Here is a 22,590-nt window from a genome sequence, read left to right on the forward strand (position 1 = left end):
GAAAAGGGGGAGAAAATGAAGAAAAATTGGGGGGAAATGAGGAAATAAAGGAGAGAAAAAATGGAGAAAAACGGGAAAAAAGGAAAAAAAGGAAAAAATGGGGAAAAATGGGGGAAAAAATGGGAAAAAAGGGAAAAATGGGGAAAAAATGGAAGAAACGGGAGAAAACAGATGGAAATGGGGAAAAATGGGAATGAGTGGGAAAAGGGGGAGAAAATGAAGAAAAATTGGGGGGAAATGAGGAAATAAAGGAGAGAAAAAATGGAGAAAAAGGGGAAAAAAGGAAGAAAAGGAAAAAAGGGGGAAAAATGGGGAAAAAATGGGGAAAAAGGGGGGAAAAAGGGAAAAATGGAGAAAAAATGGGAAAAACGGGAGAAAACAGATGGAAATGGGGGAAAAATGGGAATGAGTGGGAAAAGGGGGAGAAAATGAAGAAAAATTGGGGGGAAATGAGGAAATAAAGGAGAGAAAAAGTGGAGAAAAACGGGAAAAAAGGAAGAAAAGGAAAAAAGGGGGAAAAATGGGGAAAAAAGGGAAAAATGGAGAAAAATGGAAAAAACGGGAGAAAACAGGTGGAAATGGGGGAAAAATGGGAATGAGTGGGAAAAGGGGGAGAAAATGAAGAAAAATTGGGGGGAAATGAGGAAATAAAGGAGAGAAAAAGTGGAGAAAAAGGGAAAAAAAGGAAAAAAAGGAAAAAAGGGGGAAAAATGGGGAAAAAAGGGGGAAAAATGGGAAAAAGGGGGAAAAATGGAAAAATAGAGAAAAAATGGGAAAAACGGGAGAAAACAGATGGAAATGGGGAAAAATGGGAATGAGTGGGAAAAGGGGGAGAAAATGAAGAAAAATTGGGGGGAAATGAGGAAATAAAGGAGAGAAAAAATGGAGAAAAAGGGAAAAAAAGGAAAAAAAGGAAAAAATGGGAAAAAAAGGGGGGAAAAAGGGAAAAATGGAGAAAAAAGGAAGAAACGGGAGAAAACAGATGGAAATGGGGGAAAAATGGGAATGAGTGGGAAAAGGGGGAGAAAATGAAGAAAAATTGGGGGGAAATGAGGAAATAAAGGAGAGAAAAAATGGAGAAAAAGGGGAAAAATGGGAAAAGGAAAAAATGGGGAAAAAACTGGGAAAAATGGGAAAAAAGGGGGGAAAAAGGGAAAAATAGAGAAAAAATGGGAAAAACGGGTGAAAACAGATGGAAATGGGGAAAAATGGGAATGAGTGGGAAAAGGGGGAGAAAATGAAGAAAAATTGGGAGGAAATGAGGAAATAAAGGAGAGAAAAAATGGAGAAAGAGGGGAAAAAAGGAAAAAAGGGGGAAAAATGGGGAAAAAGGGGGAAAAAAGGGAAAAATGGAGAAAAATGGAAAAAACGGGAGAAAACAGGTGGAAATGGGGGAAAAATGGGAATGAGTGGGAAAAGGGGGAGAAAATGAAGAAAAATTGGGGGGAAATGAGGAAATAAAGGAGAGAAAAAGTGGAGAAAAACGGGAAAAAAGGAAAAATTGGGGAAAAAATGGGGAAAAAATGGGAAAAACGGAGAAAAAAAAGGAGAAAATGGAGAAAAAATGGGAAAAAAAGGGGGGAAAAAGGGAAAAACGGAGAAAAAAAAGGAGAAAATTAAGAAAAAATGGGAAAAAAAAGGAAAAAAAGGGGGAAAAAAGGGGAAACCAAGGGCAAAACGAGGGGAAAAGGGGGGTTTGGGGTGCCGGGCGCGCTGAGGGCGCCGACGCCGCCATTGCCGCCGGGGCAGGGACGTGGTGCCCGAAATCCGCCGGATGTGCATGGAGGAGCTGGGGCTGTGGATAAGGAAATTCCCCGGATCCTTCCTGACCGACGGACACCTCAAGTACCTGGGCTGGACTCTCCACGACAAGGTGAGGCCGGAATTGCGCGCTGGGAGGGCGGGAAAAGGGGGAAAAGGAGGGAAAATGGGGTTGGGGTGAGGGAAAACGGGGAGAAAATGAGGGGGAATGAGGGAAATCTGAGGGGAAATGAGGGGAAACGGGGAGAAAAGGAGGGAAAACGGGGAGAAAAGGAGGGAAGGTGGGAGAAAATGGGGAGGAAATGAGGGAAAACGGGGAGAAAAGGAGGGGGAATGGGGGAAATGGGGAGAAAATGAGGGGGAATGAGGGAAATTGGGGAGAAAACGGGGGAAAATGAGGGAAAACGGGGAGAAAAGGAGGGGGAATGGGGGAAATGGGGAGAAAATGAGGGAAAATGGGGAGAAAATGAGGCGGAATGAGGGAAATTGGGGAGAGAATGAGGGAAATCTGAGGGGAAATGAGGGAAAACGGGGTGAAAATGAGGGAAAACGGGGAGAAAAGGAGGGAAAGTGGGAGAAAATGGGGAGGAAATGAGGGAAAACGGGGAGAAAAAGAGGGGGAACGGGGGAAATGGGGAGAAAATGAGGGAAAATGGGGAGAAAATGAGGCAGTATGAGGGAAATTGGGGAGAGAATGAGGGAAATCTGAGGGGAAATGAGGGAAAACGGGGTGAAAATGAGGGAAAACGGGGAGAAAAGGAGGGGGAACGGGGGAAATGGGGAGAAAATGAGGGGGAATGAGGGAAATTGGGGAGAAAATGAGGGAAAATGAGGGAAAACGGGGAGAAAAGGAGGGGGAACGGGGGAAATGGGGAGAAAATGAGGGAAAATGGGGAGAAAATGAGGCGGTATGAGGGAAATTGGGGAGAAAATGGGGGGAAAAGGGGGAGAAAATGAGGGAAAATGGGGAGAAAATGAGGGGGTATGAGGGAAATTGGGGAGGGAATGAGGGAAATCTGAGGGGAAATGAGGGAAAATGGGGTTGGGATGAGGGAAATTGGGGAGAAAATGAGGGAAAGTGGGAGAAAATGGGGAGGGAATGAGGGGGAATGAGGGAAATTGGGGAGAAAAGGGAGAAAATGAGGGAAAATGGGGAGAAAAGGAGGGGGAACGGGGGAAATGGGGAGAAAATGAGGGGGAATGAGGGAAATTGGGGAGAAAATGGGGAGAAAAGGAGGGGAATGGGGGAAATTGGGGAGAAAATGGGGAGAAAACGGGGGGAAATGAGGGAAATTGGGGAGAAAATGGGGGGGAAGGGGGAGAAAATGAGGGGGAATGAGGGAAATTGGGGAGAGAATGAGGGAAATCTGAGGGGAAATGAGGGAAAATGGGGTTGGGATGAGGGAAATTGGGGAGAAAAAGGGGAGAAAAGGAGGGAAAACGGGGAGAAAAGGAGGGGGAACGGGGGAAATGGGGAGAAAATGAGGGGGAATGAGGGAAATTGGGGAGAAAATGAGGGAAAGTGGGAGAAAATGGGGAGGAAATGAGGGAAAACGGGGAGAAAAGGAGGGGGAACGGGGGAAATTGGGAGAAAATGAGGGGGAATGAGGGAAATTGGGGAGAAAATGAGGGAAAATGGGGAGAAAAGGAGGGGGAATGGGGGAAATTGGGGAGAAAATGGGGAGAAAACGGGGGGAAATGAGGGAAATTGGGGAGAAAATGGGGGGAAAGGGGTAGAAAATGAGGGAAAATGGGGAGAAAATGAGGGGGTATGAGGGAAATTGGGGAGAGAATGAGGGAAATCTGAAGGGAAATGAGGGAAAATGGGGTTGGGATGAGGGAAAAGGGGGAGAAAGTGGGGAGAAAATGAGGGAAAATGGGATTGGGATGAGGGAAAACAGGGAGAAAATGAGGGGGAATGAGGGAAATTGGGGAGGAAATGGGGAGAAAATGAGGGAAATCTGAGGGGGAATGAGGGAAAATGGGATTGGGATGAGAAAACGGGGAGAAAATGAGGAGAAAATGAGGGAAAATGAGGGAAGAAAATGAGGGGGAATGGGGGAAATTGGGGAGAAAATGGGGGGAAAAAGGGAAAATGGGAGAAAATGAGGGAAAAGGGTGAAAATTGGGGAGAAAATGGGGAGAAAATGAGGGAAAATGGGATTGGGATGAGGGAAAATGGGGAGAAAATGAGGGAAAATGGGGAGAAATTGAGGGAAATTGGGGAGAAAATGAGGGAAAAGGGTGAGAAAATGAGGGAAAAGGGGGGAAAATGAGGGAACATGAGGGAAATTGGGGAGAAAATGAGGGAAAACGGGGAGAAAATGAAAGAAAAGAGAAGAAAATGAGGGAGAGTGGAGGGAAAATACGATTGGGATGAGGGAAAAGGTTGGAAAACGGAGGGAAAATGGGGCAGGAATGGGGGAAAATGGAGAGAAATGGGATTGGGATGAGGGATAATGAGGGAAAATGGGGGGAAAATGGGGAGAAAATGAGAGAAATTGGAGGGAAAATGGGATTGGGATGGGGAAAATGGGAGAAAATTGGGGAGAATTGGGAGAAAATGAGGGAAATTGGAGGGAAAATGGAGGGAAATTGGGGCGGGAAGGGGGGAAATGGAGGGAAAATGGAGGGAAATTGGGGCGGGAAGGGGGGAAATGGAGGGAAAATGAGGGAAATTTGAGGGAAAATGGAGGGAAATTTGAGGGAAAACGGGGTGGGAATGGGGGAAAATGTTGGAAAATGACAAAAACCGGGCTGGGATGAGGGGAAATTGGGGAAACCAAGGTTGGAATGGGGGAAAATGTTGGAAAATGACAAAAACTGGGCTGGGATGAGGGGAAATTGGGGAAACCAATTGGGGAAAATGTTGGAAAAGAAGTTTGGAATGGAGGGAAAATGAGGAAAAGAGAGTGGGAATGGGGGGAAATTTGGGAAAAAGGATGAAAAAATGGGGGAGAAAACGGGGGAATGAGGGAAATTTGGGCTCCAGGTGGATCCAGGGGGGTTGGAAATGGCGAAATTCCCGATTTTTCCCACTTTTCCAGCACGGGGAGGTTCGGCTCCAGTGCGTGAAGGCCCTGCAGGGAATTTATGGAATTCCGGAGATGGCCCCGAACCTGGAGCTGTTCACAGAGAGGTTCAAGGTCTGGGAGAAATGGGGAGAAATGGGGGGGAAATGGGAAAAATGGGAAAAATGGGGGAAAAATGGGGGGAAATGGGGGAAAATGGGGGAAAAATGGGGGGAAATGGGGGAAAGGGGGAGGAAACGGGGGAAAATGGGAAAAATGGGGGGAAATGGGGAAAATGGGAAAAATGGGGGGAAAAATGAGGGAAAAGGGGGAGGAAATGAGGGAAAAATGGGGGAAAATGGGAAAAATGAGGAAAAATGGGAAAATGGGGGGAAAATGGGGGAAAAATGGGAAAATGGGGGGAAAATGGGGGAAAAATGGGAAGGAAATGAGGGAAAAATGGGGGAAATGAGGGAAAAGGGGGAGGAAATGGGGGAAAAGGGGGAAAATGGGAAAAATGGGGGGAAAACGGGAAAAATGGGAAATGGGGAAAATGGGAAAAATGGGGGGAAAAATGAGGGAAAAGGGGGAGGAAATGAGGGAAAAATGGGGGGAAAATGGGAAAAAATGGGAGAAAAATGGGGGAAAAGGGGGAGGAAATGAGGGAAAAATAGGGGGAAAATGGGGGAAAAATGAGGGAAAAGGGGGAGGAAATGAGGGAAAAATAGGGGGAAAATGGGGGAAAAATGAGGGAAAAGGGGGAGGAAATGAGGGAAAAATGGGGGGAAAATGGGAAAAATGGGAGAAAAATGGGGGAAAAGGGGGAGGAAATGAGGGAAAAATAGGGGAAAATGGGAAAAATGGGGGGAAATGGGGGAAAATGGGAAAAATGGGGGGAAAATGAGGGAAAAGGGGGAGGAAATGAGGGAAAAATGGGGGAAAATGGGAAAAATGAGGAAAAATGGGAAAATGGGGGGAAAATGGGGGAAAAATGGGAAAATGGGGGGAAAATGGGGGAAAAATGGGAAGGAAATGAGGGAAAATGGGGGAAATGAGGGAAAAGGGGGAGGAAATGGGGGAAAAGGGGGGAAAATGGGAAAAATGGGGGGAAAACGGGAAAAATGGGAAATGGGGAAATGGGAAAAATGGGGGGAAAAATGAGGGAAAAGGGGGAGGAAATGAGGGAAAAATGGGGGGAAAATGGGAAAAAATGGGAGAAAAATGGGGGAAAAGGGGGAGGAAATGAGGGAAAAATAGGGGAAAATGGGAAAAATGAGGGAAAATGGGAAAATGGGGGAAAATGGGGAAAAATGGGAAAAATTGGGGGAAATGGGAAAATGGGGGGAAAATGGGGGAAAAATGGGAAAAAATGAGGGAAAATGGGAAACATGGGGGAAATGAGGGAATAGGGGGAGGAAATGAGGGAAAAATGGGGGAAAATGGGGAGGAATGGGGAAAAAATGGGAAAAATAGGGGGGAAAAAGGGAAAAAATGGAGGGAAAAAGAAAATGAGAAAATGGGAAAAATGAGGAAAAATGGGAAAATGGGGGGAAAATGGGGGAAAAATGGGAAGAATTGGGGGGAAAATGGGAAAAATGGGGGGAAATGAGAGAATAGGGGGAAGAAATGAGGGAAAAATGGGGGAAAATGGGAAAAATGGGGAGGAATGGGGGAAAAATAGGGGGAAAAAGGGAAAAATGGGGGGAAAAATGAGGGAAAAGGGGGAGAAATGAGGGAAAAGGGGGAAAATGGGAAAAATGAGGAAAAATGGGGGGAAAATGGGAAAAATGGGGGGAAATGAGGGAAAAGGGGGAGGAAATGGGGGAAAATGGGAAAAATGAGGAAAAATGGGAAAATGGGGGAAAAGTGGGGGAAAAATGGGAAAAATTGGGGAAAATGGGAAAATGGGGGGAAAATGGGGGAAAAATGGGAAAAAATGAGGGAAAATGGGAAACATGGGGGGAAATGAGGGAATAGGGGGAGGAAATGAGGGAAAAATGGAGGAATGGGGGAAAAATGGGAAAATGGGGGAAAGGAAGAAATGAGGGAAAAGGGGGGAAAATGGGAAAAATGGGGGGAAAGAAAGGGAATAGGGGAGAAAATGGGGGAAAAATGGGGGGAAAAATGAGGGAAAAGGGGGAGGAAATGAGGAAAAAGGGGGGGAAAATGGGGGAAAATGGGGATAAAAAGGGCTGGAAATAGGGAAAAATGGGATCAAAATGGGGCTGGAAGAGTCGGGGGGATCCTGAGGGTCCCCGAATTCCCGCTGGGATCCCGGCTCCGGGATGGGCTCGGACCCCGGGAATTGCAGCCGCGCTTGGTGGCCATGGCTCACGACAAGGAGGCCGAGGTGGCCCTGCAGGTGCTGAGGCTGCTCACGGAGCTGGACAGGTAAAATCCGGGAATTCGGGAATTGGGGAATTCGGGAATTCGGGAATTGGGGATGGGGGCGGCTGCGGGATCCCGGAATGGCCCCGGGAAGGGAAGCTCGGGGGGGTTTGGGGGGGTTGGGGGAGGTTTTGGGGAGTTTTGGGAGATTTTTGGGAGATTTTGGAGAGGTTTTGGGAGGTTTTGGGGGAGTTTTGGGAGGTTTTGGGGAGTTTTTGGGAGATTTTGGAGAGGTTTTGGGAGGTTTTGGGGAGTTTTTGGGAGATTTTGGGAGATTTTAGGGAATTTTTGGGAGATTTTGGGGAGTTTTGGGAGATTTTGGGGAGTTTTTGGGAGATTTTTGGGAGGTTTTGGGGGGATTTTAGGAGATTTTGGGGAATTTTTGGGAGATTTTGGGAGATTTTTGGGAGTTTTTGGGAGGTTTTGGGGAGTTTTTGGGAGGTTTTGGGGGAGTTTTGGGGGAGTTTTGGGGAGTTTTGGGAGGTTTTGGAGAGGTTTTGGGGAGATTTTAGGGAGTTTTGGGAGGTTTTGGGGAGATTTTTGGGAGGTTTTGGGGAGTTTTGGGAGGTTTTGGGGGAGTTTTGGGGAGTTTTGGGAGGTTTTGGGGAGTTTTTGGGGAGATTTTAGGGAGTTTTGGGAGGTTTTGGGGAGATTTTTGGGAGGTTTTGGGGAGGTTTTGGGAGGTTTTGGGGAGTTTTGGGAGGTTTTGGGGAGTTTTGGGAGGTTTTGGGGGAGTTTTTGGGAGGTTTTGGGGGAGTTTTTGGGGAGTTTTGGGAGGTTTTGGGAGGTTTTGGAGAGGTTTTGGGGAGATTTTTGGGAAGTTTTGGGAGATTTTGGGGATTTTTGGGAGGTTTTGGGGAGTTTTTGGGGAGATTTTGGGGAGTTTTGAGAGGTTTTGGGGAGATTTTTGGGAGGTTTTGGGGAGGTTTTGGGAGGTTTTGGGGAGTTTTGGGAGATTTTGGGAGGTTTTGGGGAGTTTTGGGAGGTTTTGGGGAGTTTTGGGGAGTTTTTCGGAGGTTTTGGGGAGTTTTTGGGGAGATTTTAGGGAGTTTTGGGAGGTTTTGGGGAGATTTTTGGGAGGTTTTGGGGAGGTTTTGGGAGGTTTTGGGAGGTTTTGGGGAGTTTTGGGAGGTTTTGGGGAGGTTTTGGGAGATTTTGGGAGGTTTTGGGGAGTTTTGGGAGGTTTTGGGGAGTTTTGGGGAGTTTTTGGGGATTTTTGGGGAGATTTTGGGAGATTTTTGGGAGATTCTTGGAGATTTTGCGGAGTTTTTGGGAGGTTTTGGGGAGTTTTTGGGAGGTTTTGGGGAGTTTTGGGAGGTTTTGGGGAGTTTTGGGAGGTTTTGGGGAGTTTTGGGAGGTTTTGGGGGAGTTTTGGGAGATTTTGGGAGGTTTTGGGGAGTTTTTGGGAGGTTTTGGGAGATTTTGGGGAGTTTTGGGGAGTTTTTGGGGATTTTTGGGAGGTTTTGGGGGAGTTTTGGGAGGTTTTGGGAGATTTTGGGGAGTTTTGGGAGGTTTTGGGGAGTTTTTCGGAGTTTTTGGGGAGTTTTTGGGGAGGTTTTGGAGAGGTTTTGGGAGATTTTGGGGAGTTTTGGGGAGTTTTTGGGAGGTTTTGGGGGGAGTTTAGGAGATTTTGGGAATTTTTGGGAGATTTTGGGAGGTTTTGGGGAGTTCTTGGGAGATTTTGGAGAATTTTTTGGGAGATTTTGGGGAGTTTTGGGGAGATTTCGGGGAGTTTTGGGGAGATTTTGGGGAGTTTTTGGGACATTCTGGGGAGATTTTGGGGGTCTGGAGCATTCCCAAATCCCCTGGGATTGTTCAGAGCTCCGGGAAGGGAATTTGGGAGGAATTTGGGGGGATTTGGGGAGGAATTTGGGGGAATTTTGGGAAGTTTGGGATGAGGATTTGTTTTTATCCCGGGATTTGGATTCATTTCCCAAACAGAAACCACCCCGGAATTTGGGTGTGGTCCCTTTAAGAGCCAAATTCCCGTGGCCTCATCCCAAATTTTGAGCTCAGAATTCCGGGAATTGGGAAAAAAAAGGGAAAACAAAGAGGGGGGAGGGGCTGGGATGGGGCTGGGGAGCCCCAAAATCCCGGATTTGGGGGGAAATTTGGGAATTCAGGGATGGGAAAAGCGGGAATTGGGATCCAGGAGTCCCCAAACTCCCGGAATTCCCAGGAATTTGGTGGGAAAGAAATTGGGAACGAGGGAAAATTGGGAATTTGGGGTGCAGGAGTCTGAAAATTCCTGGATTTTGGGGGGAATTTGGGAATTCAGGGATGGGAAAAGAGAGAATTGGGATCCAGAAGTCCCAAAAGTCCCAGAATTCCCAGGAATTTGGTGGAAAAAAATTGGGAATGGGGGAAAATGGGGAATTTGGGGTGCAGGAGTCTGAAAATTCCTGCATTTGGGGGGAATTTGGGAATTCAGGGATGGGAAAATTGGGAATTTGGGGTCCTGGAGTCCCAAAAGTCCCAGAATTCCCCGGAATTTGGTGGGAAAAAAATTGGGAACGAGGGAAAATGGGGAATTTGGGGTGCAGGAGTCTGAAAATTCCTGGATTTGGGGGGAATTTGGGAATTCAGGGATGGGAGAAGGGAGAATTGGGATCCAGGAGTCCCAAAATTCCCAAGTTTTTGGGAATTTGGGGGGAATTGTGATGGAAAAGGGGTTGGGAGTTGGGAAAATGAGGAATTTGGGGTGCAGGAGTCTGAAAACTCCTGGAATTTGGGGGCAAATTGGGAATTCAGGGATGGGAAAATTGGGAATTTGGGGTCCTGGAGTCCCAAAACTCCCAGAATTCCCAGGAATTTGGTGGGAAAAAAATTGGGAACGAGGGAAAATGGGGAATTTGGGGTGCAGGAGTCTGAAAATTCCTGGATTTTGGGGGGAATTTGGGAATTCAGGGATGGGAAAATTGGGAATTTGGGGTCCTGGAGTCCCAAAAGTCCCAGAATTCCCCGGAATTTGGTGGGAAAAAAATTGGGAACGAGGGAAAATGGGGAATTTGGGGTGCAGGAGTCTGAAAATTCCTGGATTTTGGGGGGAATTTGGGAATTCAGGGATGGGAAAATTGGGAATTTGGGGTCCTGGAGTCCCAAAACTCCCAGAATTCCCAGGAATTTGGTGGAAAATAATTGGGAATGGGGGAAAATGGGGAATTTGGGGTGCAGGAGTCTGAAAATTCCTGGATTTGGGGGGAATTTGGGAATTCAGGGATGGGAGAAGGAAGAATTGGGATCCAGAAGTCCCAAAATTCCCAGAATTCCCAGGAATTTGGTGGAAAATAATTGGGAATGGGGGAAAATTGGGAATTTGGGGTGCAGGAGTCTGAAAATTCCCGGGATTTTGGGGGGAATTTGGGAATTCAGGGATGGGAAAAGAGAGAATTGGGATCCAGGAGTCCGAAAATTGCCAAATTTTTGGGGATTTGGGGGGAATTGTGATGGAAAAGGGGTTGGGAGTTGGGAAAATTGGGAATTGGGGCTCCTGGAGCTGCCGGAATTCCCAGGAATCTGGAGGAGGCGCTGTCGGCCGAGGATTGCCGGAGCCTTTTTCCCGTGGTTTTCGTCTCCAGCCGCGCCCTGGCCTCGGCTGCCGGGGAATTCCTGTTCCACAGGTGAGGGAAAAGCGGGAATTCCAGGCCCCAAAAAGCTGGGAATGCTGGGCCCAAAAAGCTGGGAATGCTGGCCCGGAAAGTTGGGAATGCTGGCCCCAAAAAGTTGGGAATGCTGGTCCGGAAAGCTGGGAATGCTGGGCCCAAAAAGCTGGGAATGCTGGCCCCGGAAAGCTGGGAATGCTGGCCTGGAAAGTTGGGAATGCTGGGCCCAAAAAGCTGGGAATTCCGGCCCTAAAAAGCTGGGAATGTTGGCCTGGAAAGCTGGGAATGCTGGCCTGGAAAGTTGGGAATGCTGGCCCCAAAGAGCTGGGAATGTTGGCCCCAAAAAGCTGGGAATACTGGGCCCAGAAAGTTGGGAATGCTGGGCCCAAAAAGCTGGGAATGCTGGCCCCAAAAAGCTGGGAATGCTGGCGCCAAAAAGTTGGGAATGCTGGGCCCAAAAAGCTGGGAATGCTGGCCCCAAAAAGCTGGGAATGCTGGGCCCAAAAAGCTGGGAATGCTGGGCCCAAAAAGCTGGGAATGCTGGCCCCAAAAAGCTGGGAATGCTGGCCCGGAAAGCTGGGAATGCTGGCCCCAGAAACCTGGGAATGCTGGCCCCAGAAAGCTGGGAATGCTGGCCCAGAAAGCTGGGAATGCTGGCCCCAAAAAGCTGGGAATGCTGGCCCCGGAAAGTTGGGAATGCTGGGCCCAAAAAGCTGGGAATGCTGGCCCCAAAAAGCTGGGAATGTTGGCCCCAAAAAGCTGGGAATGCTGGGCCCAAAAAGCTGGGAATGCTGGCCTGGAAATCTGGGAATGCTGGGCCCAAAAAGCTGGGAATGCTGGGCCCAAAAAGCTGGGAATGCTGGCCCCGGAAAGCTGGGAATGCTGGCCCGGAAAGTTGGGAATGCTGGCCCCAAAAAGTTGGGAATGCTGGCCCCAAAAAGTTGGGAATGCTGGCCCCAGAAAGCTGGGAATGTTGGGCCCAAAAAGCTGGGAATGCTGGCCTGGAAAGCTGGGAATGCTGGGCCCAAAAAGCTGGGAATGCTGGCCCCAGAAAGCTGGGAATGTTGGGCCCAAAAAGCTGGGAATGCTGGCCTGGAAAGCTGGGAATGCTGGCCCGGAAAGTTGGGAATGTTGGCCCAAGAAAGCTGGGAATTCTGGCCCCAAATCCTCAGAATTCCGACCTTTAAATCTTTGGAATTCCATGCCCCAATCGCTGGGAATTTCAGCCCCAACACCTGGGAATTTCAAGCCTTACATCCTTGGAATTCCAGCTCTAAAAACCTGGGAATTCCAGCCCCAGAAACCTGGGAATTCTGGCCCCAAATCCTCCAAATTCCGGCCTTTAAATCTTTGGTATTCCATCCCCAAAACCTGGGAATTTCAAGCCTTAAATCCTTGGAATTCCGGCCCTAAAAACCTGGGAATTCCAGCCCTAAAAACCTGGGAATTCCAGCCCCAAAAAACCGTGGTATTTCAGCTGCAAAGTTGGGAATTCTGGCCCTGGAAAGCTGGGAATGCTGGCCCCAGAAACCTGGGAATTTCAGCCCCAAAACCTGGGAATTTCAAGCCTTAAATCCTTGGAATTCCAGCCCTAAAAACCTGGGAATTCCAGCCCTAAAAACCTGGGAATTCCAGCCCCAAAAAACCGTGGTATTTCAGCTGCAAAGTTGGGAATTCTGGCTCTGGAAAGCTGGGAATGCTGGCCCCAGAAACCTGGGAATTTCAGCCCCAAAACCTGGGAATTTCAAGCCTTAAATCCTTGGAATTCCGGCCCTAAAAAGCTGGGAATTCCAGCCCTAAAAACCTGGGAATTCCAGCCCCAAAAAACCGTGGTCTTTCAGCTGCAAAGTTGGGAATTCTGGCCCTGGAAAGCTGGGAATGCTGGCCCCAGAAACCTGGGAATTTCAGCCCCAAAACCTGGGAATTTCAAGCCTTAAATCCTTGGAATTCCAGCCCTAAAAACCTGGGAATTCTGGCCCCAAATCCTCCAAATTCCGACCTTTAAATCTTTGGAATTCCATCCCCAACACCTGGGAATTCCAAGCCTTAAATCCTCGGAATTCCGGCCCTAAAAACCTGGGAATTCCAGCCCCAAAAAACCGTGGTATTTCAGCTGCAAAGTTGAGAATTCTGGCCCTGGAAAGCTGGGAATGCTGGCCCCAGAAACCTGGGAATTTCAGCTCTAAAAACCTGGGAATTTCAAGCCTTAAATCCTTGGAATTCCAGCCCTAAAAACCTGGGAATTCCAGCCCTAAAAACCTGGGAATTCCAGCCCCAAAAAACCGTGGTATTTCAGCTGCAAAGTTGGGAATTCTGGCCCTGGAAAGCTGGGAATGCTGGCCCCAGAAACCTGGGAATTTCAGCCCCAAAACCTGGGAATTTCAAGCCTTAAATCCTTGGAATTCCAGCCCTAAAAACCTGGGAATTCCAGCTCTAAAAACCTGGGAATTCCAGCCCGAAAGCCCCGAATCCTGCAGATCCCAGCCCCCATCCCAGGCAATTCCCATCCCGGGGAATTCCCGGGATCGGCTCCGGGGCCCTCCCAGCAGCTGCCGTTTCCTCATCCCAACATTTCCTCATCCCGAGCCCTTCCCAATCCCTCGGGATTTGGCCTGGGAGGGGGGAGGGGGCCTTGTTTTTCCTGGGTTTTCCCAGTTTTTCCCTTTTTTCCCCGTTTTTTTTCCCATTTTTCCCCGTTTCCCCCCCTTTTTTTCCTATTTTCCCCCCTTTTTCCCCATTCCCCCCCCCATTTTCCCGGTTTTTCCCCGTTTTCCCCCAGTTTTTCCCCATTTTTTCTCAGTTTTTCCCCATTTTTTCCCCATTTCCCCCCATTTTTCCTCTTTTTCCCCATTTTTTCCCATTTTCCCCCAATTTCCCCCCCTTTTTTCCACATTTTTCCCCATTTTCCCCCATTTTTGCCCATTTTTTCCCCATTTTTCCCCATTTTTTTCCCCATTTCCCCCCCATTTTCCCCCATTTCCCCCCATTTTTCCCCTTTCCCCCCATTTTTCCCATTTTCCCCCCATTTTTTCTATTTTTTCCCCATTTTCCCCCCTTTTTTCCCCATTTCCCCCCTATTTTCCCCCGAATTTTTCCCATTTTTTCCCTATTTCTCCCCCTTTTTTCCCCATTTCCCCCCAATTTTTCCCTTTTCCCCCATTTTTTCCCCATTTCCCCCCATTTTCCCATTTTTTCCCATTTTTTCCCCATTCCCCCCCATTTTTTCCTGTTTTTTCCCCTTTTTTTCCCATTTTTCCCTGTTTGTCCCATTTTCTCCCTGTTTTTCCCCCATTCCAGTTTGCTTTTTCCCGATTTTCCCTCATCCCACCCCATTTTTTCCCTGTTTTCCCCCCTTTTTCCCTCATCCCATTCCTGTTTTTCCCATTTTCCCCCCATTTCCCCCATTTTTTCCCCATTCCCATTCCCAAAATTCCCCTTTTTCCCCATTTCCTCCTAATTTTCCCCCATTTTTTCCTTTTCCCCATTTTTTTCCCATTTTTTCCTTTATTTTACTCCATCCAATCCCATTTTCCCCCCACTTTTTCCCATTTCCTCCTCTTTTTTTCATCTTTTTTTCCTCTTTTTTCCCATTTTTCTCCATTTTCCCCATTCCCAAAATTCCCCACTCCCCCCCCCATTTCCTTATATTTTCCCCATTTTTCCCATTTTCCCTGCAGTTTTCCCCATTTTTTCTCTCCCCAATCCCCATTTCTCCCATTTTTCCCCTTTTCACCAATTTTTCCCCTTTTTTCTCTCTTTTATCCCATCCCAACCCCATTTTTCCCCATTTTTCCCCATTTCCCCCATTTTTTTCCCATTTCCTCCTACTTTTTTCCTGGTTTTCCCTGTTTTTCCCATTGTTCCCCATTTTCCCCCATTTTTTCCTCTTTTTTCCCCATTTCCCCCCATTTTTCCCCATTTTCCCTTATTTTTTCCCCATTTTTTCCCATTTCCTCCCCTTCCCCCCATTTTTCCCTGTTTTTCCCAACTTTCCCCCATTTTCCCCCATTTTTTCCCCATTTCCCCCCCATTTTCCCGTTTTTTCCCTTTTTTTTCCCATTTTCCCCATTTTTCCCTGTTTTTCCCCCATTTCTCCCCAATTTTCCCTATTTTTCCCCAGTTTTTCCTGTTTTCTCCCCATTTCCCCTTTTTTCCCCATTTTTCTCTATTTTTGCCTGGTTTTTCCCCATTTTTCCCACATTTCCCCCCCATTTTTCCCATTTTTTCCCTCCCCCCCCGTTTTCTACCATTTTTCCCCTTTTTTGCCTGTTTTCTTCTCATTTCCCCCCATTTTCCCCCGTTTTCCCCCCATTTCCTCCTATTTTTTCCCATTTTCCCCCCAATTTTCCCCATTTTTTCTCACCCCAATCCCATTTTTCCCCATCTCCCCTCATTTCCTCCCATTTTTTCCTCATTTTTCCCATTTTTTCCCTCTTTTCCCCCGCATCCCAGCCCTGCTTTTCCCACGTTTTTTCCATCCCACTTTTCTCCCCATTTTCCCCTGTTTTTTCCCCATTTTCCTCCTTTTTCCCACCATTTTTCCTGTTTTTCCCCATTTTCCCCCAATTTTTCCCATTTTCCCCATCTTTTCCCATTTCCCCCCAATTTTCCCCTATTTTTCCCCATTTTCCCCCATTTTCCCCCATTTTTTTCCCATTTCCCCCCCTTTGCCCCATTTTTTCCCAGTTTTTCCCAACTTTCCCCATTTTCCCCCATTTTTTCCCCATTTTCCCCCATTTTTCCCATTTTTCCCCATTTTTTTCCCCCATTTCCTCCCCATTTCTCCCCATTTTCCCCCGTTTTTCCCATTTATTCCCTTTTTCCCCGTTTTCTCCCCGTTTTCCCCCATTTCCTCCCCTTCCCCCCCATTTTTCCTCATTTTTCCCCATTTTCCTGTTTTTTCCCCATTTTTCCCCATTTCCCCCCGTTTTTCCCTGTTTCTCCCCATTTCCCCCCATTTTTTCCTATTTTCTCCTACTTTTTTCCTATTTTTTCCTGTTTTTCCCATTTTCTCCCCGTTTCCCCTCATTTCCTATTTTTTCCCCATTTTTTCCCGTTTTTCCCCATTTCCCCCTCATTTTTCCCATTTTTTCCCTTTTTTCCCGTTTTCTCCCCATTTTTCCCCATTTTCCCCCTTTTCCCCCCGTTCTTTCCTATTTTTCTCCCTTTTTTCCCATTTTTCCCCCCATTTCTCCCCATTTTTCCCCGTTTTCCCCCATTTTCCCCCCAACTTTCCCCCCATTTTTCCCCGTTTTTTTCCCTTTTTCCCCATTTTCCCCCCATTTTCCCCCCATTTTTCCCCCATTTCCCCCCATTTTTCTCCATTTCCCCCCCATTTTTCCCATTTTTCCCAATTTCCCTGGATTTTTCCCCAATTTTCCCCCCTTTCCCAGGCTCCTGGACCCCCAGAAACGCGGGAACGGCGCCGGCGACAACCGGAGCTTCCTCGTCCTCCTCGTCGACTTCTTCCTCGACTCCGAGGTCTGGGAATTCCGGGGAAATTTGGGAATTTCGGGCATTTTGAGGGAATTTTTTGGGAATTTTTTGGGAATTTTTGGGGATTTTTTTGGAATTTTTTTGAATTTTTGGGGAATTTTTTTGAATTTTTTGGGGATTTTTTTGCATTTTTTGGGGGATTTTTTGGGGGCAATTTTCTTGGGAATTTTGAGGGGGGGGAATTTTTTGGGAATTCTGAGGGAATTTGGGGGTTTTGGGTCCCAATCCCGTTCCTGATCCCAAATTCCGGGGAATTTTGGGAGGAATTTGGGAATTTTGAGGGAATTTTGAGGTTTTTTGGGAAATTCTGGGGCTTTTCCAGGGAATTCGGGGGATTTTGGGGATTTTTTGGGAATTCTGAGGGAATTTGGGGGTTTTGGGTCCCAATCCTGTTCCTGATCCCAAATTCCGGGGAATTTTGGGAGGAATTTGGGAATTTTGAGGGAATTTTGAAGTTTTTTGGGAAATTTTGGGGCTTTTCCAGGGAATTCGGGGGATTTTGGGGATTTTTTGGGAATTCCGATGGAATTTGGGGGTCCCTGTTCCCAATCCCGTTCCTGATCCCAAATTCCCGGGAATTTTAGGAGGAATTTGGGAATTTTGAGGGAATTTTGAGGTTTTTTGGGAAATTCTGGGGCTTTTCCAGGGAATTTGGGGGATTTTGGGGGTTTTTTGGGAATTCCGATGGAATTTGGGGGTCCCTGTTCCCAATCCCGTTCCTGATCCCAAATTCCCGGGAATTTTAGGAGGAATTTGGGAATTTTGAGGGGGTTTAGAGAGAATTTTGAGGTTTTTTGGGAATGTTTGGGGCTTTTCCAGGGGATTTTGGGGATTTTTTGGGATTTCTGAGGGAATTTGGGGGTTTTGGGTCCCAATCCCGTTCCTGATCCCGAATTCCGGGGAATTTTGGGAGGAATTTGGGAATTTTGAGGGAATTTTGAGGTTTTTTGGGAAATTCTGGGGCTTTTCCAGGGAATTCGGGGGATTTTGGGGATTTTTTGGGAATTCTGAGGGAATTTGGGGGTTCTGGGTCCCAATCCTGTTCCTGATCCCAAATTCCCAGAGAATTTTAGGAGGAATTTGGGAATTTTGAGGGAATTTTGAGGGGTTTTTGAGAGAATTTTGAGGGTTTTTGGGAAATTCTGGGGCTTTTCCAGGGAATTCGGGGGATTTTGGGGATTTTTTGGGAATTCTGGTGGAATTTGGGCATCCCTGTTCCCAATCCCGTTCCTGATCCCAAATTCCCAGAGAATTTTAGGAGGAATTTGGGAATTTTGAGGGAATTTTGAGGGGTTTTTGAGAGAATTTTGAGGTTTTTGGGAAATTTTGGGGCTTTTCCAGGGATTTTGGGGATTTTTTGGGAATTCTGAGGGAATTTGGGGGTGCCGGTTCCCAGTCCAGTTCCTGATCCTGAATTCCGGGGAATTTTGGGAGGAATTTGGGAATTTTGAGGGAATTTTGAGGGGTTTTTGAGAGAATTTTGAAGTTTTTTGGGAAATTCTGGGGCTTTTCCAGGGAATTTGGGGGATTTTGGGGATTTTTTGGGAATTCTGAGGGAATTTGGGGGTTCTGGGTCCCAATCCCGTTCCTGATCCCGAATTCCCAGAGAATTTTAGGAGGAATTTGGGAATTTTGAGGGAATTTTGAGGGAATTTTGAGGGGTTTTTGAGAGAATTTTGAGGGTTTTTGGGAAATTTTGGGGCTTTTCCAGGGATTTTGGGGATTTTTTGGGAATTCTGAGGGAATTTGGGGGTCCCGGTTCCCAATCCCGTTCCTGATCCCGAATTCCCGGGGATTTGGGGGGAATTTTGGGGCTTTTTGAAGGAATTTTGATGAGTTTTGAGGGAATTTTGGGGGACTCGTGACCGATTTTTTTGGGAATTACGATGGAATTTTGGGAATTCCGATGGGATTTTGGGGAATTTGGGGGCATTTTTGGGATCCCAAATCCCGTTCCCACCGATCTGGGCCGGAACTGGGGGTTCCTGGCTGAGATTTTTGGGGAATTTTCTCCTTTTTGGGTGGAATTTTGATGGAATTTTGGGGGATTTTTGGGGAATCTTGATGAATTTTAGGGGGAATTCTGATGGAATGTTGGGAATTTTGGGAATTCTCGGGATGCTCATCCCAAATCCCGCCCCAGCTCCACGAGCACGCCGAATTCCCGCCGATCTGGGGCAGTTTGGGGGAATTTTTTGGGGTTTTTTGGGGATTTTTTGGGATTTTTGGCATTTTTGGGGGGATTTTGGGGAATTCCGGTGGGATTTTTTTGGGGAATGTTGGGAATTCTGGGAATTTTTGGGATGCTCATCCCAAATCCCATCCCCAGCCCCACGAGAACGCTGAATTCCCGCCGATCTGGGGCAGTTTGGGGGAATTTTTTGGGGTTTTTTTCAGGGATTTTGGGGAATTTTTGGCATTTTTGGGGTGATTTTTTTGGGAATTCCGGTGGGATTTTTTGGGGAATGTTGGGAATTCCGGGAATTCTCGGGATGCTCATCCCAAATCCCATCCCCAGCTCCACGAGAACGCCGAATTCCCGCCGATCTGGGGCAGTTTGGGGGAATTTTTGGGGGTTTTTTGGGGGATTTTGGGGGATTTTTGGGATTTTTGGGGGGATTTTTGGGAATTCCGATGGGATTTTTTGGGGAATGTTGGGAATTTTGGGGATTTTCGGGATGCTCATCCCAAATCCCATCCCCAGCCCCACGAGAACGCCGAATTCCCGCCGATCTGGGGCAGTTTGGGGGAATTTTTTGGGGATTTTGGGGGATTTTGGGGGCATTTTTTGGGATTTTGGGGGGGATTTTTGGGAATTCCGGTGGGATTTTTTGGGGAATGTTGGGAATTCCGGGAATTCTCGGGATGCTCATCCCAAATCCCATCCCCAGCTCCACGAGAACGCCGAATTCCCGCCGATCTGGGGCAGTTTGGGGGAATTTTTTGGGGTTTTTCTGGGATTTTGGGGGGGATTTTTGGGAATTCCAATGGGATTTTTTTGGGAATGTTGGGAATTTTGGGGATTTTTGGGATGCTCATCCCAAATCCCATCCCCAGCTCCACGAGAACGCCGAATTCCCGCCGATCTGGGGCAGTTTGGGGGAATTTTTTGGGGTTTTTCTGGGATTTTGGGGGGGATTTTTGGGAATTCCAATGGGATTTTTTTGGGAATGTTGGGAATTCCGGGAATTTTTGGGATGCTCATCCCAAATCCCATCCCCAGCTCCACGAGAACGCCGAATTCCCGCCGATCTGGGGCAGTTTGGGGGAATTTTTTGGGGTTTTTTTGGGATTTTTTGGGATTTTTGGCATTTTTGGGGGGATTTTTGGGAATTCCGATGGGATTTTTTTGGGAATGTTGGGAATTTTGGGGATTTTTGGGATGCTCATCCCAAATCCCGCCCCAGCTCCACGAGAACGCCGAATTCCCGCCGATCTGGGGCAGTTTGGGGGAATTTTTTGGGGTTTTTTGGGGGATTTTTTGGGATTTTTGGCATTTTTGGGGGGATTTTTGGGAATTCCGGTGGGATTTTTTGGGGAATGTTGGGAATTCCGGGAATTTTTGGGATGCTCATCCCAAATCCCATCCCCAGCTCCACAAGAACGCCAAATTCCCACCGATCTGGGGCAGTTTGGGGGAATTGTTGGGGTTTTTGGGGGGATTTTGGGGGGGATTTTTGGGGGGATTTTTGGGAATTCCGGTGGGATTTTTTTGGGGAATGTTGGGAATTTTGGGAGTTCTCGGGATGCTCATCCCAAATCCCACCCCAGCTCCACGAGAACGCCGAATTCCCGCCGATCTGGGGCAGTTTGGGGGAATTTTTTGGGGTTTTTCAGGGATTTTGGGGGATTTTTGGCATTTTGGGGGTGATTTTTTTGGGAATTCCGGTGGGATTTTTTTGGGAATGTTGGGAATTCCGGGAATTTTTGGGATGCTCATCCCAAATCCCATTCCCAGCCCCACGAGAACGCCGAATTCCCGCCGATCTGGGGCAGTTTGGGGGAATTTTTGGGGGTTTTATGGGGATTTTTTGGGATTTTGGGGGGGATTTTTGGGAATTCCAATGGGATTTTTTTGGGAATGTTGGGAATTTTGGGGATTTTTGGGATGCTCATCCCAAATCCCATCCCCAGCTCCACGAGAACGCCGAATTCCCGCCGATCTGGGGCAGTTTGGGGGAATTTTTTGGGGGTTTTTTCGGGGATTTTGGGGGGGATTTTTTTGGGAATTCCGGTGGGATTTTTTTGGGAATGTTGGGAATTTTGGGAATTCTCGGGATCCTCATCCCAAATCCCATCCCCAGCCCCACGAGCACGCCGAATTCCCGCCGATCTGGGGCAGTTTGGGGGAATTTTTTGGGGTTTTTCGGGGATTTTGGGGGGATTTTTTTGGGAATTCCGATGGGATTTTTTGGGGAATGTTGGGAATTCCGGGAATTCTCGGGATGCTCATCCCAAATCCCGCCCCAGCTCCACGAGCACGCCGCCTACCTGGTGGATTCCCTGTGGGATTGCGCCGGGAGCCGCCTGCGGGACTGGGACGCGGCCACGGCCCTGCTGCTGCAGCCCACGCCCAGTACGGACTGGGAGCCACTGGGAGGGGGTTTGGGGCAACTGGGAGCTACTGGGAGGGGATTGGAAGGGGGCTTGGGGCAACTGGGAGCTACTGGGACGGATTGGGAGCCACTGGGAGGAGATTGGGAGGGATTGGGAGCCGCTGGGAGGGGACTGGGAGGGGTTTTGGGGGAACTGGGAGGGACTGGGAGCCATTGGGGGGCACTGGGAGGGACTGGGAGCCACTGGGAGGGGACTGGGAGGGGTTTTGGGGGAACTGGGAGGGACTGGGAGCCATTGTGGGGGCACTGGGAGTCACTGGGAGGGACTGGGGGCCACTGGGAGGCACTGGGAGCCATTGGGAGGGGGTTTGGGGCAACTGGGAGCCACTGGGAGGGGGATTGGGAGCAACTGGGAGGGACTGGGAGGGACTGGGAGGGGTTTTGGGGGAACTGGGAGGGACTGGGAGCCATTAGGGGGGCACTGGGAGTCACTGGGAGGGACTGGGGGCCACTGGGAGGCACTGGGAGCCATTGGGAGGGGGTTTGGGGCAACTGGGAGCCACTGGGAGGGGATTGGGAGGGGGCTTGGGGCAACTGGGAGCTACTGGGAGGGGATTGGGAGGGATTGGGAGCTGCTGGGAGGGGACTGGGAGGGGTTTTGGGGGAACTGGGAGGGACTGGGAGCCACTGGGGGGCACTGGGAGTCACTGGGAGGGACTGGGGGCCACTGGGAGGCACTGGGAGCCATTGGGAGGGGGTTTGGGGCAACTGGGAGCCACTGGGAGGGGGATTGGGAGCAACTGGGAGGGACTGGGAGGGACTGGGAGGGGACTGGGAGGGGTTTTGGAGGACCTGGGAGGGACTGGGAGAGGGACTGGGAGGCACTGGGAGGGGACTGGGAGGGGTTTTGGGGGAACTGGGAGGGACTGGGAGCCATTGGGGGGGCACTGGGAGTCACTGGGAGGGACTGGGGGCCACTGGGAGGCACTGGGAGTCACTGGGAGGGACTGGGGGCCATTGGGAGGGACTGGGAGGCACTGGGAGGGGGTTTGGGGCAACTGGGAGCTACTGGGAGGGGATTGGGAGGGGGCTTGGGGCAACTGGGAGCTACTGGGACGGATTGGGAGCCACTGGGAGGAGATTGGGAGAGACTGGGAGGGATTGGGAGCCGCTGGGAGGGGACTGGGAGGGGTTTTGGGGGAACTGGGAGGGACTGGGAGCCACTGGGGGGCACTGGGAGTCACTGGGAGGGACTGGGGACCACTGGGAGGGACTGGGAGGCACTGGGAGGGGGTTTGGGGCAACTGGGAAGGACTGGGAGGGACTGGGAGGGGACTGGGAGGGGTTTTGGAGGACCTGGGAGGGACTGGGGGCCACTGGGAGGGACTGGGAGCCACTGGGAGGGGACTGGGAGGGACTGGGAGCCACTGGGAGGGGACTGGGAGGGACTGGGAGCCACTGGGATGAACTGGGAGGGGACCGGGAGCCACTGGGAGGGGGTTTGGGGGCACTGGGAGGGAAACTGGGAGCACTGGGAGGGACTGGGAGGGGACTGGGAGCCACTGGGGGGGACTGGGAGGGGACTGGGAGGGGGTTTGGGGGAACTGGGAGCCACTGGGAGAGACTGGGAGCCACCAGGAGCCATTGGGAGGGGGCTTGGGGGCACTGGGAGGGAAACTGGGAGCACTGGGAGGGACCGGGAGCCACTGGGAGGGCCTTTGGGGGAACTGGGAGCTACTGGGAGGGACTGGGAGGAGCTTTGGGGGTTACTGGTCC

General features: G+C 49.2%; 1 protein-coding gene across 1 annotated transcript in view; it reads left to right on the forward strand.

The window, feature by feature from the left end:
• STAG3 (STAG3 cohesin complex component) overlaps nucleotides 1-22,590 on the forward strand; it is a gene marked incomplete at both ends in the record, with an annotated part of 86,267 nt that overhangs the window by 24,749 nt on the left and 38,928 nt on the right. Inside the window, 6 exons of the mRNA XM_082300581.1 lie at nucleotides 1,750-1,873; nucleotides 4,809-4,907; nucleotides 7,084-7,163; nucleotides 10,673-10,780; nucleotides 16,156-16,243; nucleotides 20,729-20,834. Coding sequence (XP_082156707.1) covers nucleotides 1,750-1,873; nucleotides 4,809-4,907; nucleotides 7,084-7,163; nucleotides 10,673-10,780; nucleotides 16,156-16,243; nucleotides 20,729-20,834 — 605 coding nt within the window. The remainder of the gene's footprint in view (nucleotides 1-1,749; nucleotides 1,874-4,808; nucleotides 4,908-7,083; nucleotides 7,164-10,672; nucleotides 10,781-16,155; nucleotides 16,244-20,728; nucleotides 20,835-22,590) is intronic.

This window comes from Coloeus monedula, assembly GCF_965178545.1.
Source record: "Coloeus monedula genome assembly, chromosome: 40".
NCBI lineage: Eukaryota > Metazoa > Chordata > Aves > Passeriformes > Corvidae > Coloeus > Coloeus monedula.